The sequence below is a fragment of the Cydia amplana genome, chromosome 24, assembly GCF_948474715.1.
Source record: "Cydia amplana chromosome 24, ilCydAmpl1.1, whole genome shotgun sequence".
Taxonomy (NCBI): Eukaryota; Metazoa; Arthropoda; class Insecta; order Lepidoptera; family Tortricidae; genus Cydia; species Cydia amplana.
Window position 1 is genome coordinate 7,196,826 of NC_086092.1, and position 13,251 is coordinate 7,210,076.

Consider the following 13,251-nt stretch of genomic DNA (forward strand, 5'->3'; position numbering starts at 1 on the left):
AGAAAACTGTAATTCCGTGATAAACCAACCAATAAAGTGTGTTGGATTTGCCATTATTAAATCTAGTTATTGTAACATTTTAAGGTACATTTCACTCAACAATTAACAAAAAACAGTAAATTTAAAAAACGGTAATGATGTCGGTAGGCGAAGAAAACTGGTCGATCAGGCCACCTGCCTGAACCGGCTGCACCAGGTATAAAACAAGGCTGCTCGCCAGCGAGCGTTCAGTTGTAGTGCTACCAGCGCCGCGAACAGAGTTAAGTACCTTAATCTGATTATTTATATTTCATTATTTTGTACATTTAAAATAAATTTACTATTTAAATTTGATTTAGTGCTATTAAGTAGAACTATCATTTTATGATTATCGTTGCGTTTTAGATACGTTTTATTGCTATTAAAATACGATTTAAAAATTATACGAGACCTTATTTATCGAGTGATTCATATTGTGTTGTGTTGACAATAAATAATAAGTATCCCTCATGTGAACTAAGCCGTTTTATTATCATTTGACTTTCCTATTGAATAATAAATATTTATGCTAAAAATTAAACAGTGTTACTTGAACACTAATATTAATTAAATTGAAAAGAAAATGTTATTTACTAATTTATCTGCCTAATATGACTTAGTTAAAGTAATTTATTCTTTTATAAACAATTCACAAATTTAACACATATTATGATGGTATTTATACTTGACCTTTGTGCAATAGGACAGCTTTATTATCCCTTTTATCTTAGTCGGTTCCGTTTATCATTTAGATACTATGAGATCTTAATCATAGTAACATGTTAGTTCATTATAAAATACTAAGTAGTGCATGCCTAAATAAAAATAAAATAAATTATATTATAATATTGATATCATTCATATGCATCAGGGATGTTGCGAACATCCGCATCCGCAACCGCGGAACTTCCGCATCCGCAACCGCGGAACTTCCGCATTATTTTCAACATCCGCATCCGCATAAAATCGATGCGGTGTTTATGCGGATGCGGATGTCGAACAAGTCGGTACAGGAACGTCTTAGCGGCGGCGTAAGTGCTAGGTAATTTCGTCATTACCTATAACGAAATCGTCTAGATCCAGAAAAGTCGGCCAAGTTACTGTTTATTAAATATAACTCACCTATATACTTGCTCAAATACTAAACGTTTCGATTTTTTTAATAAAAAAATACTAAAAATTGAATATTTGTCGTTTTCTAAGTACCTAATCTTGACATCCGCATCCGCATCCGCGGATGTGAGCCTTTAATTATCCGCATCCGCGGATGTCAAAAAATCTGCATCCGCAACATCCCTGATCCTGATATGCATACTTGACACTGTCAGTAAAAATGTCGAGTAATATTGTCATTCCATCGTTATATTCAATTTTCATATTTATTCCATTCCAATTACTACACTGTTAATAGTAATGTCAATATTACTGATAGTGTCGGTCCGTAGTGCAATTAATGAAAGGACGCCTATCACGTGGAATCTCGTACATTAACTCGCCTGTTCCTATCTCTCTCTATCGCACGCACGTTATTATATTGCTGTCTCATGATGCCGGCGGTCAATGCCACTGTGCGAGTGGGACTGCAATAGAATGCGCGTGCGATAGAGATAGGAAATATCCGGTCATTGTAAAAATTCTTTGCGCTTAGCATCCTTACTTTACAAATTTACTTTCGACTTTTCAGTGAATTGAATAAGTAATTTCAACACATTTAGGTATGTATGCAGATGACGAATTTTATTGTATCAAAATTAGGATTATTCAGACATTTGTGACTTTCCACCAAAGAGAAATATAAGTAAAGAAAGAGTGGTAACTCCATACATCAGTTTTCTTACAAAAACCATAGAGAAATATAGTAAGACAAGAGTGCTCACTCCATACGACTATTATGTAATTTCAGTGTCTACATCTAGCATCGAGTAGCGGAACTATCAGTACTGCTACTTGACAATAGATGTAGCACCGACCGGAAAGTCTTATCTCAACAGCATAAGACTTTCCGGTCGGTGCTACATCTATTGTCAAGTAGCAGTACTGATAGTTCCGCTACTCGATGCTAGATGCTAATAGTCTTTTTGGTACTAAAACTGATGTATAGAGTGAGCACTCTGTATTTTTTTCTCTATGCCAAAACGCGAGTTATTTCGTAGTCGACATCTAACGTCAAATAGTGGAACTATCTGTACCGCTACTTGACACCAGATATCACAAGTGTCGCTACTGACGAAAAATGTACTGCTAAAACAATTTACAATTAATATTATAAGCAGAAGTTGAAAATAGACTTCCGGTGCATCCGGTTATAAAATTCGCTGAAAATTGTTGAGCAAAGTTTTAGTTTGCCGCGACATCTATTGTCAACTAGCAGAACTGATAATGTCCGCTACTTGACGCTAGATGTCGACTACGGAATAACTAGCGTATTGTAAGAAAACTGATGTATGGAGTTACCACTCTTTCTTTACTTATATTTCTCTATGTCTAATGGAAAACCACATTTTTTTAGAAACGTCTCGGTTTACAAAGTTTGATATTATTTCTATACTGTGATATTTTGGTGGCCAAATATGTATTTTCTTCATATTGTTGATGATAATTAGATGTCTACATCTGTTGTGTCGAATTCCCATTCCATGTGTTGTTGTCATCGTCAGGTCTGAAAAAAAAATTACAATGTTTTAGGACTGATATACATTGATAATACTTATTTACCTGTGATGATTTGTTCTAATAGGGAATATTACGCGAAACTCTGCGTAGGGAGCGCCACTATATACCACAATGTCCACAATTACTCGCAATCTGAGTCGAAATTTTGTTATCTATTTTATCGCTCGAATATGCAAGAGCGATAGAGACCAGGGATGTTGCGGATGCAGATTTTTCGACATCCGCGGAAGCGGATGCGGATATTTAAAGGCTCACATCCGCGGATGCGGATGTCAAGATTAGGTACTTAGAAAACGTCAAATATTACATTTTTAGAATTATTTTATTTAAAAAAACCAAACGTTTAGTATTTGAGCAAGAATATAGGTGCGTTATATTTAATAAACAGTAACTTCGCCGACTTTTCTGGATCTAGACGATTTCGTTATAGGTAATGACGAAATTACCTAGCACTTACGCCGCCGCTAAGACGTTCCTGTACCGACTTGTTCGACATCCGCATCCGCATAAGCTCCGCATCGATTTTATGCGAATGCGGATGTTGAAAATAATGCGGAAGTCCGCGGTTGCGGATGCGGATATTTCATTTCATTTCATTTCATTTATTCATGCTAAACAACATACACAAATATACACAAATATAAGTACATGTCATATTATGAAACCCGGATGGGGCATAGCAGATAACTTATTTTCTAGAACTTAAATGCTAAATTATCCTAATTACAATAAATAATAAATAACAATATATACTAAACTTATGCACACTAAACATCTTTGTCACCAAAATACTCTCCTATATGGTAGTAACATTTGTCAACTAAATTCTTTTTTAATTGTTTAAAAAATAGTATATTGTTCTTTTCTCCCTTTAAGGTGTCACTTAATTTATTATAAATTTTAATTGTCATGGCGTGTGGACTTGTACTGTGCAATTTCATTGTAGATCCTGAGACTGTAACTAGATTATTTTTGAACCTAGATTCGTAACGGCGGGTCTGATTTAGAATAGAAGTGTATAGTTGCGGGTTCTTTCTGACAAATTTACATACCTCATAAATGTATATGGAAACTATTCGCAACATCCCTATTGTCAACGTACCGTTCCCCCCTTAGCCGGTGCACGTTGCCCCTCCTCGCGGGCGCGGGGGCGGGGACTCCGCGAGCCGGCGCGCCGCCCCCCGGCGCGGGGGCCACGCCCCCCGGCGCGGGGGCCACGCCCCCCGGCGCGGGGGCCACGCCCCTCGCGGGCGACACGAGCGACACCAGCCACGCGTACAGACGCGTCGACGGCTCCAAGATCACGGTCGACAGGATTTGCGTCACTAGGGCTGTAACAAATATGTGACGTTATCTATGAAAAAACTGGCCAAGTGCGAATCGGACTCGCGCACGGAGGGTTCCGCACCATCAACAAAAAATAGAGCAAAACAAGCAAAAAACGGTCACCCATCCAAGTACTGACCCCGCCCGACGTTGCTTAACTTCGGTCAAAAATCACGTTTGTTGTATGGGAGCCCCACTTAAATCTTTATTTTATTCTGTTTTTAGTATTTGTTGTTATAGCGGCAACAGAAATACTTACATCATCTGTGAAAATTTCAACTGTCTAGCTATCACGGTTCGTGAGATACAGCCTGGTGACAGACGGACGGACGGACAGCGCAGTCTTAGTAATAGGGTCCCATTTTTACCCTTTGGGTACAGAACCCTAAAAAGGACCTTATTGTCGATGGCGCTTACGCCATTATTAACGATGCTCCGATATAAATACAATGCCGCGCGACGCTGTGCGGCGTAAGCGCCATCGACAATAAGATAGATAATGGCCCTCGCCTTCGGTTCGGGCCACAAACACCTGCGACCTGGAGCATTCACGAATTCACCTCCCTAGGTATGTAATGTACTATTTTTATTCCTTTAAATAATAAACTAATCATGACATTTAGCGCCTGCACCACTCCACTAAACCGGGGTTAACCGGTTAAACCTGGAGAAACCATGGTTACCAGTACAATTGGACACTGGGTTAACGGTTTAACCCCGGGTTAGTGGGATGGTGCAAGTGGGCCTGGTGTAGATATCTATATCTGAGATAATAACAGCCCTTATACACACTGCAGTCTCATCTATGATGCTGCCGTTCGCTCCCGTCGCTAGCATACAGGTTAATGTTGCTGGTGTTAAGTGTGTACATGCGTGTTGTCAGGTGTTGTTGTGTGTGTGTATGGAACTTGTCAGCTAAAACCTGTCTCACCTATGATGCTGCCGTTCGCTCCGGTCGCTAGCAAACAGGTGTTAGGTGTGTGCATGCGTGTTGTTAGGTGTTGTTGTGTGTGCGGATGGAACTTGTCAGCTAAAACCTGTCTCACCTATGATGCTGCCGTTCGCTCCGGTCGCTAGCAAACAGGTGTTAGGTGTGTGCATGCGTGTTGTTAGGTGTTGTTGTGTGTGCGGATGGAACTTGTCGGCTAAAACCTGTCTCACCTATGATGCTGCCGTTCGCTCCGGTCGCTAGCAAACAGGTGTTAGGTGTGTGCATGCGTGTTGTTAGGTGTTGTTGCGTGTGCGGATGGAACTTGTCAGCTAAAACCTGTCTCACATATGACGCTGCCGTTCGCTCCGGTCGCTAGCAAACAGGTGTTAGGTGTGTGCATGCGTGTTGTTAGGTGTTGTTGTATGTGCGGATGGAACTTGTCAGCTAAAACCTGTCTCACCTATGATGCTGCCGTTCGCTCCGGTCGCTAGCAAACAGGTGTTAGGTGTGTGCATGCGTGTTGTTAGGTGTTGTTGCGTGTGCGGATGGAACTTGTCAGCTAAAACCTGTCTCACCTATGATGCTGCCGTTCGCTCCGGTCGCTAGCAAACAGGTGTTAGGTGTGTGCATGCGTGTTGTTAGGTGTTGTTGTATGTGCGGATGGAACTTGTCAGCTAAAACCTGTCTCACCTATGATGCTGCCGTTCGCTCCGGTCGCTAGCAAACAGGTGTTAGGTGTGTGCATGCGTGTTGTTAGGTGTTGTTGCGTGTGCGGATGGAACTTGTCAGCTAAAACCTGTCTCACCTATGATGCTGCCGTTCGCTCCGGTCGCTAGCAAACAGGTGTTAGGTGTGTGCATGCGTGTTGTTAGGTGTTGTTGTGTGTGCGGATGGAACTTGTCGGCTAAAACCTGTCTCACCTATGATGCTGCCGTTCGCTCCGGTCGCTAGCAAACAGGTGTTAGGTGTGTGCATGCGTGTTGTTAGTTGTTGTTGCGTGTGCGGATGGAACTTGTCAGCTAACACCTGTCTCACCTATGACACTGCCGTTCGCTCCGGTCGCTAGCAATCATGTGTTAGGTTTGTGCATGCGTGTTGTTAGGTGTTGTTGTGTGTGTGGAAGGAACTTGTCAGCTAAAACCTGTCTCACCTATGACGTTGCCGACGGCGGAGGGACGCGCTGGCACGGCGGCGCGCGGCAGCACGAGCAAAGCCGCGGACGGCGCTAGTTCGAGTCGCCGGAGTGTCGCTTCTGTGTCGGCCAGCTCTCGGCGAGGGAACGACACTTCGATTCACATGTATTATCTAGTACTTACCCGATCATACTTTAGTGCTAACGGGCTCAAAGCCAAGAATGTGAGTAAAGTATTTTAGGTTCCCTACCTAAACCTACCCTGGATTCGAGACCCTCTCAAACCAAAATCCGTTATTGTGTTTCAGTGTCTCACATATGACGCTGCCGTTCGCTCCGGTCGCTAGCACACATTAATGTTGCAGGTGTTAGGTGTGTGCAATGTGTGCATGCGTGTTAAGTGTTGTTGTGTGTGTGGAAGGAACTAGTCAGCTAAAACTTGTCTTACCTATGACACTGCCGTTCGCTCCGGTCGCTAGCAATCATGTGTTAGGTATGTGCATGCGTGTTGTTAGGTGTTGTTGTGTGTGTGGATGGACCTTGTCAGCTAAAACCTGTCTCACCTATGACGTTGCCGACGGCGGAGGGACGCGCTGGCACGGCGGCGCGCGGCAGCACGAGCAAAGCCGCGGACGGCGCTAGTTCGAGTCGCCGGAGTGTCGCTTCTGTGTCGGTCAGCTCTCGGCGAGGGAACGCCAGCCATAAGGAGAATTGCGCGGTGGGCAACTGCAGACAAAAGTAATGAAAACTGTTAGTCATAAGCAGGCGTGTCTCACTCCGCGATTTCGTCGCTTTGCTACAGGTAGCTAAAAGTACATCCGTTCGGCCCCAATTTTGGGGAAAGCCACAAGCCGCGCGTGGCGCTGTCGCCACCTAGCGGCAATATCTGTGCTGATCGTAACAGACGCGTTTTGTTAGAGAGTGAGTCTTCTGTACTTAGTAGGTACTATTATTTATTCTGTGGTTCAATCTATTTTAATATGTGACGTTATCTATGAGCGCTTACGCCATTATTAACGATGCGCCGATTTAAATACAATGCCGCGCGACGCTGTGCGGCTTAAACGCCATCGACAATAAGGTCCCTTTTCATAGATAATGCCCCATATGTGTAATATGGATGTGTCCTACGGATGTTTAATGATTAATACTTATATAGCTACGGAGCTATTAAATAACATACGCAGTTTAACATTTATAAAGTTTATTATAGGTTAAACACAGTCCACACAAGATAGTACAGTACGGAAGAAAGAAAATAGCACAGAGCACCGTAGAAGAAGATACACAGAAAAGTACATGTAAAACGTATTCAAATTGCAAGCGAGAGCGATCGGCCTGCGCGCAGCCTTCCGGCGTCGGATAGCGGATGGGCTTTTTCTAAAATAAATATCAAAACCTGATTCTTTCAAATCTGGACATTCTTGGGCTCATTCTACTCAGAATCGACAGCACTCCATTCTTTCATTAAAAAAAGATGTTCCAAAATGTCCATTCTATTACGTCACGTTTTATTATGAGAAAAATTTTCACTTGTATGGATGTGACGTAGTGGAATGTACAATTTTCATACAAATTTTTGGGACATTTTTGTTTATCATCAGGATTGAATATGCTAGTGATTGAGTTGAAATAACCCAAAAACACCAGGATCCGTGAGAATCGGGTTTTCAATATTTATTTTAGAAAACGCCCGGATACGACTGAGCTGGCTAGAAAAACCGAGCGCGCACGAATGCGCCCGAAGATATACCGTTACTTTTAAGTACATCGCGCGGCCGCGGGAGCGCGGCGCGCAGGCAGCCAGGCAACTAATATTAACAATAAAATTATTTTAAACGTAATATAATATGTGTTGCCACACTTACATCCAAGTTGTCTGCGACGTATCGGTGCACCTCGGCTAGCCTCGCCTCGGCCGGGAAGTGGTTTGTATGGGTAGTCCCGTCCGGCAGCTTGAACTGCACTCGGGCTTGTATGGCGCCGTCCCCAGACGCTGTCAAACAAACATGTCATCACATTTAACCTTCGATCAACACGGGCTTCCGACACGGAAGGGATAGGCCCAAGCGATATCTTGACATTCAAATCATTCTGCCATTTTTCGCGGGGGGGAACGTGCACACAGTCGCACTTATCACACACTTACATACAAAATCCAATCTGTAATGACGGCACAAATACATATAAAATGACACATTTACGTCGAAGAATTTTATTGTATTCTGAGAGATGAGAAGTCGGATTTGTCGCTCGACCGATCCGCAATTTGTACTGGGCGAGCAAAATCGATAAATTCAGCAATTACATGAGACTAAAATATAATAATTGTGTTTAAATGTAATTAAACGTATGACATGTAAAAAAAATATTACATGTAAAATGTAACACCTTATTTTTGTAAATTTGATGTCCTCTACCTCTTTTTACAACAAATAACCGAGCAATTGGCATTTTTTCTGCTGCTGTGTTCACTCGCGCGTCTGGACTCGGTCTAGTTAAAAATCCGAGCGCAACTAGTTTTATTACCCGCGCTAGATCAGTTGATCTTGTACCTAGGCAGAGGGGAAATAGTGCGAATGCCGCATCCCTTCCGTGTTGATCGAAGCATTTAACACATTCAAGGTTTCGGCACACATAGGCGTTTTCCGGGCGGGGCGTGAGCGTTTTGTATGTAAACTCCGAGTCGTAATTAGATTCCAAAAAAAGTAAGAGAATGTTGCCACTGCAATAATTTGATTGTAAAATGGTAAATTCCATTTTATAAATAAACACGCTAAGATAATTTATTTATTGGTAATTTTACTACTACGATTTAAAAAAGTAATTTTATTTACTTACTTTTACGTAAATACAAGACGCGCTAGTAAAAAGTGGCAACATTGACATACTTTTTTGGAATCTAATTACGACTCGGAGTTTAAAAGCGGCGCGCCCCGCTCACGCCCCGCCCGGAAAACGCGCCTGTGTGACGAAGCCTTCAGTGCCGAAAACTCGACTATCGGATATTTTATAAAAAATATATATATTTTTTTTATATAGTAAGACAAGAGTGCTCACTCCATACATCAGTTCAGACTATTAATTTCAGTGTCTACATCTAGCATCGAGTAGCGGAACTATCAGTACTGCTACTTGACAATAGATGTAGCACCGACCGGAAAGTGTTATCTTAACAGCATAAGACTTTCCGGTCGGTGCTACATCTATTGTCAAGTAGCAGTACTGATAGTTCCGCTACTCGATGCTAGATGCTAATAGTCTTTTTGGTACTAAAACTGACGTATGGAGTGAGCACTCTATGTATTTTTTTCTCTATGCTTCGGCACACATGGGCGTTTTCCTGACGGGGCGTGAGCGTTTTGTATGTAAAAGCGGCGCGCCCCGCTGACGCCCCGCCCGGAAAACGCGCCTGTGTGACGAAGCCTTCAGTGCCGAAAACTCGACTATCGGGTATTTTATGATTTCGTTCCCAGGCCGGACGACCCGATAGTCGGGATCGTGTTACTGCAGTTTTATATCAGTTTTCTTACCAAAACGCGACTTATTTCGTGGTCGACATCTAGCGTCAAGTAGCGAATTTATCAGTACTACTAGTTGACAATAGATGTCGCATTCAGCGAATATTATAAATTATAACTGAATTAACCGGAACTCTATTTTCAACTCTTTCTGCTTATAATATTAGTTGTAAATTGTTTTAGCAGTACATTTTTCGCGACACTCGTGACATCTGGTGTCAAGTAGCGGTACTGATAAACCCACACTTGACGCTAGATGTCAACTACGAAATAACTCGCGTTTTGGTAAGAAAACTGATGTATGGAGTTAGCACTCTTTCCTTACTTATATTTCTCTATGCATGTAGATACCCGGTGGCACTCTAGTGTCTGTGGCGCGTCCCTGGCCTCCCTGGCGCGGTCTGCTCCAAGATGCGCTGTCTATAGTATGTCCGTGTCACTTACTGGCTGGAATGGTAGTTTCTACCCGGTGGCACTCTTGTGTCTGTGGTGCGTCCCTGGCCTCGCTGGCGCGTCGCTCGGTGCGGTCTGCTCCAAGATGCGCTGTCTATAGTATGTCCGTGTCACTTACTGGCTGGAATGGTAGTTTCTACCCGGTGGCACTCTTGTGTCTGTGGCGCGTCCCTGGCCTCCCTGGCGCGGTCTGCTCCAAGATGCGCTGTCTATAGTATGTCCGTGTCACTTACTGGCTGGAATGGTAGTTTCTACCCGGTGGCACTCTTGTGTCTGTGGCGCGTCCCTGGCCTCCCTGGCGCGGTCTGCTCCAAGATGCGCTGTCTATAGTATGTCCGTGTCACTTACTGGCTGGAATGGTAGTTTCTACCCGGTGGCACTCTTGTGTCTGTGGCGTGTCCCTGGCCTCCCTGGCGCGGTCTGCTCCAAGATGCGCTGTCTATAGTATGTCCGTGTCACTTACTGGCTGGAATGGTAGTTTCTACCCGGTGGCACTCTTGTGTCTGTGGCGCGTCCCTGACCTCCCTGGCGCGGTCTGCTCCAAGATGCGCTGTCTATAGTATGTCCGTGTCACTTACTGGCTGGAATGGTAGTTTCTACCCGGTGGCACTCTTGTGTCTGTGGCGTGTCCCTGGCCTCCCTGGCGCGGTCTGCTCCAAGATGCGCTGTCTATAGTATGTCCGTGTCACTTACTGGCTGGAATGGTAGTTTCTACCCGGTGGCACTCTTGTGTCTGTGGCGCGTCCCTGACCTCCCTGGCGCGGTCTGCTCCAAGATGCGCTGTCTATAGTATGTCCGTGTCACTTACTGGCTGGAATGGTAGTTTCTACCCGGTGGCACTCTAGTGTCTGTGGCGCGTCCCTGGCCTCCCTGGCGCGTCGCTCGGCGCGGTCCTGCGCGATCTGCTCCAAGATGCGTTGTCTATAGTATGTCCGTGTCACTTACTGGCTGGAATGGTAGTTTCTACCCGGTGGCACTCTTGTGTCTGTGGCGCGTCCCTGGCCTCCCTGGCGCGGTCTGCTCCAAGATGCGCTGTCTATAGTATGTCCGTGTCACTTACTGGCTGGAATGGTAGTTTCTACCCGGTGGCACTCTTGTGTCTGTGGCGCGTCCCTGGCCTCCCTGGCGCGGTCTGCTCCAAGATGCGCTGTCTATAGTATGTCCGTGTCACTTACTGGCTGGAATGGTGGTTTCTACCCGGTGGCACTCTAGTGTCTGTGGCGCGTCCCTGGCCTCCCTGGCGCGTCGCTCGGCGCGGTCCTGCGCGATCTGCTCCAAGATGCGTTGTCTAGCGAGGTCGTTCTCCAATTTCTCGCGTTTGCGCTCCTCCTTTTTCATAAAAAAAAATCAATTTTTACAATACAGTTGAGTCCGGTTATAACGACGCCCAAGGGACTGCTGATATTACGTCGTACTAACCGGACGTCGTACAAAACGAACTGCCAATTTTAATATATTTTTTTAATCAAAATAATTACGTCATTTTGTATTTATAATACGGGGAGGGGAGTTAGGTGCGCGGGACAGAGTAAGCTTCTTACCAACTATTTATTTGTAAAAACTACGTCGCTCGTCGTTGTAACCGGACTTGACGGACGGATTTTGAGTCAATTTCCGTCGTTAAAAGCGATCGGTCGTTATAAGCGGAGTCGTAATAAACGGTTGTACTTTCATAGTAGCTCATACTAAAACCAAACAAGTGCCTATACTTACGTCGCTATAAGCGGTTGGTTGTTATATGCGAAGTCGTACTAATCGGACTCTACTGTACAAGCTTATACAGGGAGGCTAAAAAATATCTGCCTACCCGTTGCCAGGAAGGTTTTAGGATTACACTGAGCAACTTTTACTATGCGACCAATCCCGAAATCGCGAAATTTTTTTTACCCTCCCATAGAAAATGGACCAGCCAAAATGTATGAAACAGCTAAATTTTTATTGTATGATTTCGGGGTTGGTTCCATAGTAAAAGTTGCTCAGTATAATCCCAAAACCTCCCTCGCAACGGGAATGCAGTAAGTTTTTAGCCATCCTGTATATGATTGTTTAAAAAAAAAAACAAAATTTCATAGAGGTTTGCTAAGTTTTATCAAAATAATGGGATAAGTGATGTATGGAGTTAGCACTCTCATTACCTATATTTCTCTATGGTCACTGGGCATCACTACATAGTATAAAACAAAGTCGCTTCCCGCTGTCTGTCTGTATGTATGCTTAGATCTTTAAAACTACGCAACGGATTTTGATGCGGTTTTTTTTTAATAAATACAGTGATTCAAGAGGACGGTTTATGTATAATTTGTTAACCCGTGCCAAGCCGGGGCGGGTCGCTAGTTTAAGATAAAGTAACACAATTTGCAAGTGGGAAAGCGCTAATATGAGACGGAATACAGAATGAGCGGGATAGAACATTGTAGCCGCCGTGCAGGTCAGGAGCTCGACGACTCAAATAAAAAGCTTCAATTCTTATAGTGAACTGATATAACCTCCTAAGGCCCAGCCATACTAACGAAACATCCAAAATTTGCCACTGAAATTTGAACATACGTTGTAGGAAATAGAGTTGATTTTGCGTTGTTTGAAAATTGAACGAATCAAAGCAAAAGCGACTCTGTTCCAATTGAACATGGTTTCAATTACATCGTACTGAATAGGTACTATAGGTAGGACCTTGGGCCTTAGGAGGATAATTCTCCAATGTACTGGTTACAAGGGGTACTTGACTAATCGGTTAAATGTAGAAGTGGTGTAGTTATTGTATGAAGGCTGATGCGAGAGTGATTTGCATAATTTCAATAGTACAAAAGGTGGTTTAAAATTCTTTTTCTACTCCAGCACTTAAATGTGTCAATTAAATGACTGACAGTGATATCTAAAGCAATGTCATTTGAATGCTTTGTCTATAGGCTCATAAGATGACTGCTAGCAGTCATCTTATGAGTATAATATAACTGCTTTATTTTTTTTAAAGATACAAGTTCCGATCATCTTGATTGAAAGAGGTATGTTTTCATTTACAATAATAACTCTTTTTTTTTTAAATAATAACTCTTTTTTTTTTTAAATAATAACTCAATTTTTTTTAAATAATAACTCTTTTTTTTAATAATAACTCTTTTTTTTTAATAATAACTCTTTTTTTTAATAATAACTCTTTTTTTTTTTTTTTTTTTTTTGCTGCAGCTGTCATAGAAAAA

General features: G+C 43.1%; 2 protein-coding genes across 2 annotated transcripts in view; both read right to left on the minus strand.

Moving 5' to 3' along the window:
• The window catches only part of LOC134659241 (androgen-dependent TFPI-regulating protein-like), a 516,400-nt gene that overhangs the window by 141,928 nt on the left and 361,221 nt on the right, over positions 1 to 13,251 (minus strand). The gene's annotated exons all lie outside the window — the stretch shown is intronic.
• Positions 2,590 to 13,251, minus strand: part of LOC134659063 (UBX domain-containing protein 4) — a 30,014-nt gene continuing 19,352 nt past the window's right edge. Inside the window, exons 8-13 of the mRNA XM_063514669.1 lie at positions 11,230 to 11,383; positions 7,949 to 8,076; positions 6,635 to 6,806; positions 6,099 to 6,233; positions 3,794 to 4,022; positions 2,590 to 2,677 (exon numbers count right to left, since the gene is read on the minus strand). Coding sequence (XP_063370739.1) covers positions 2,626 to 2,677; positions 3,794 to 4,022; positions 6,099 to 6,233; positions 6,635 to 6,806; positions 7,949 to 8,076; positions 11,230 to 11,383 — 870 coding nt within the window. The 3' untranslated portion in view covers positions 2,590 to 2,625. The remainder of the gene's footprint in view (positions 2,678 to 3,793; positions 4,023 to 6,098; positions 6,234 to 6,634; positions 6,807 to 7,948; positions 8,077 to 11,229; positions 11,384 to 13,251) is intronic.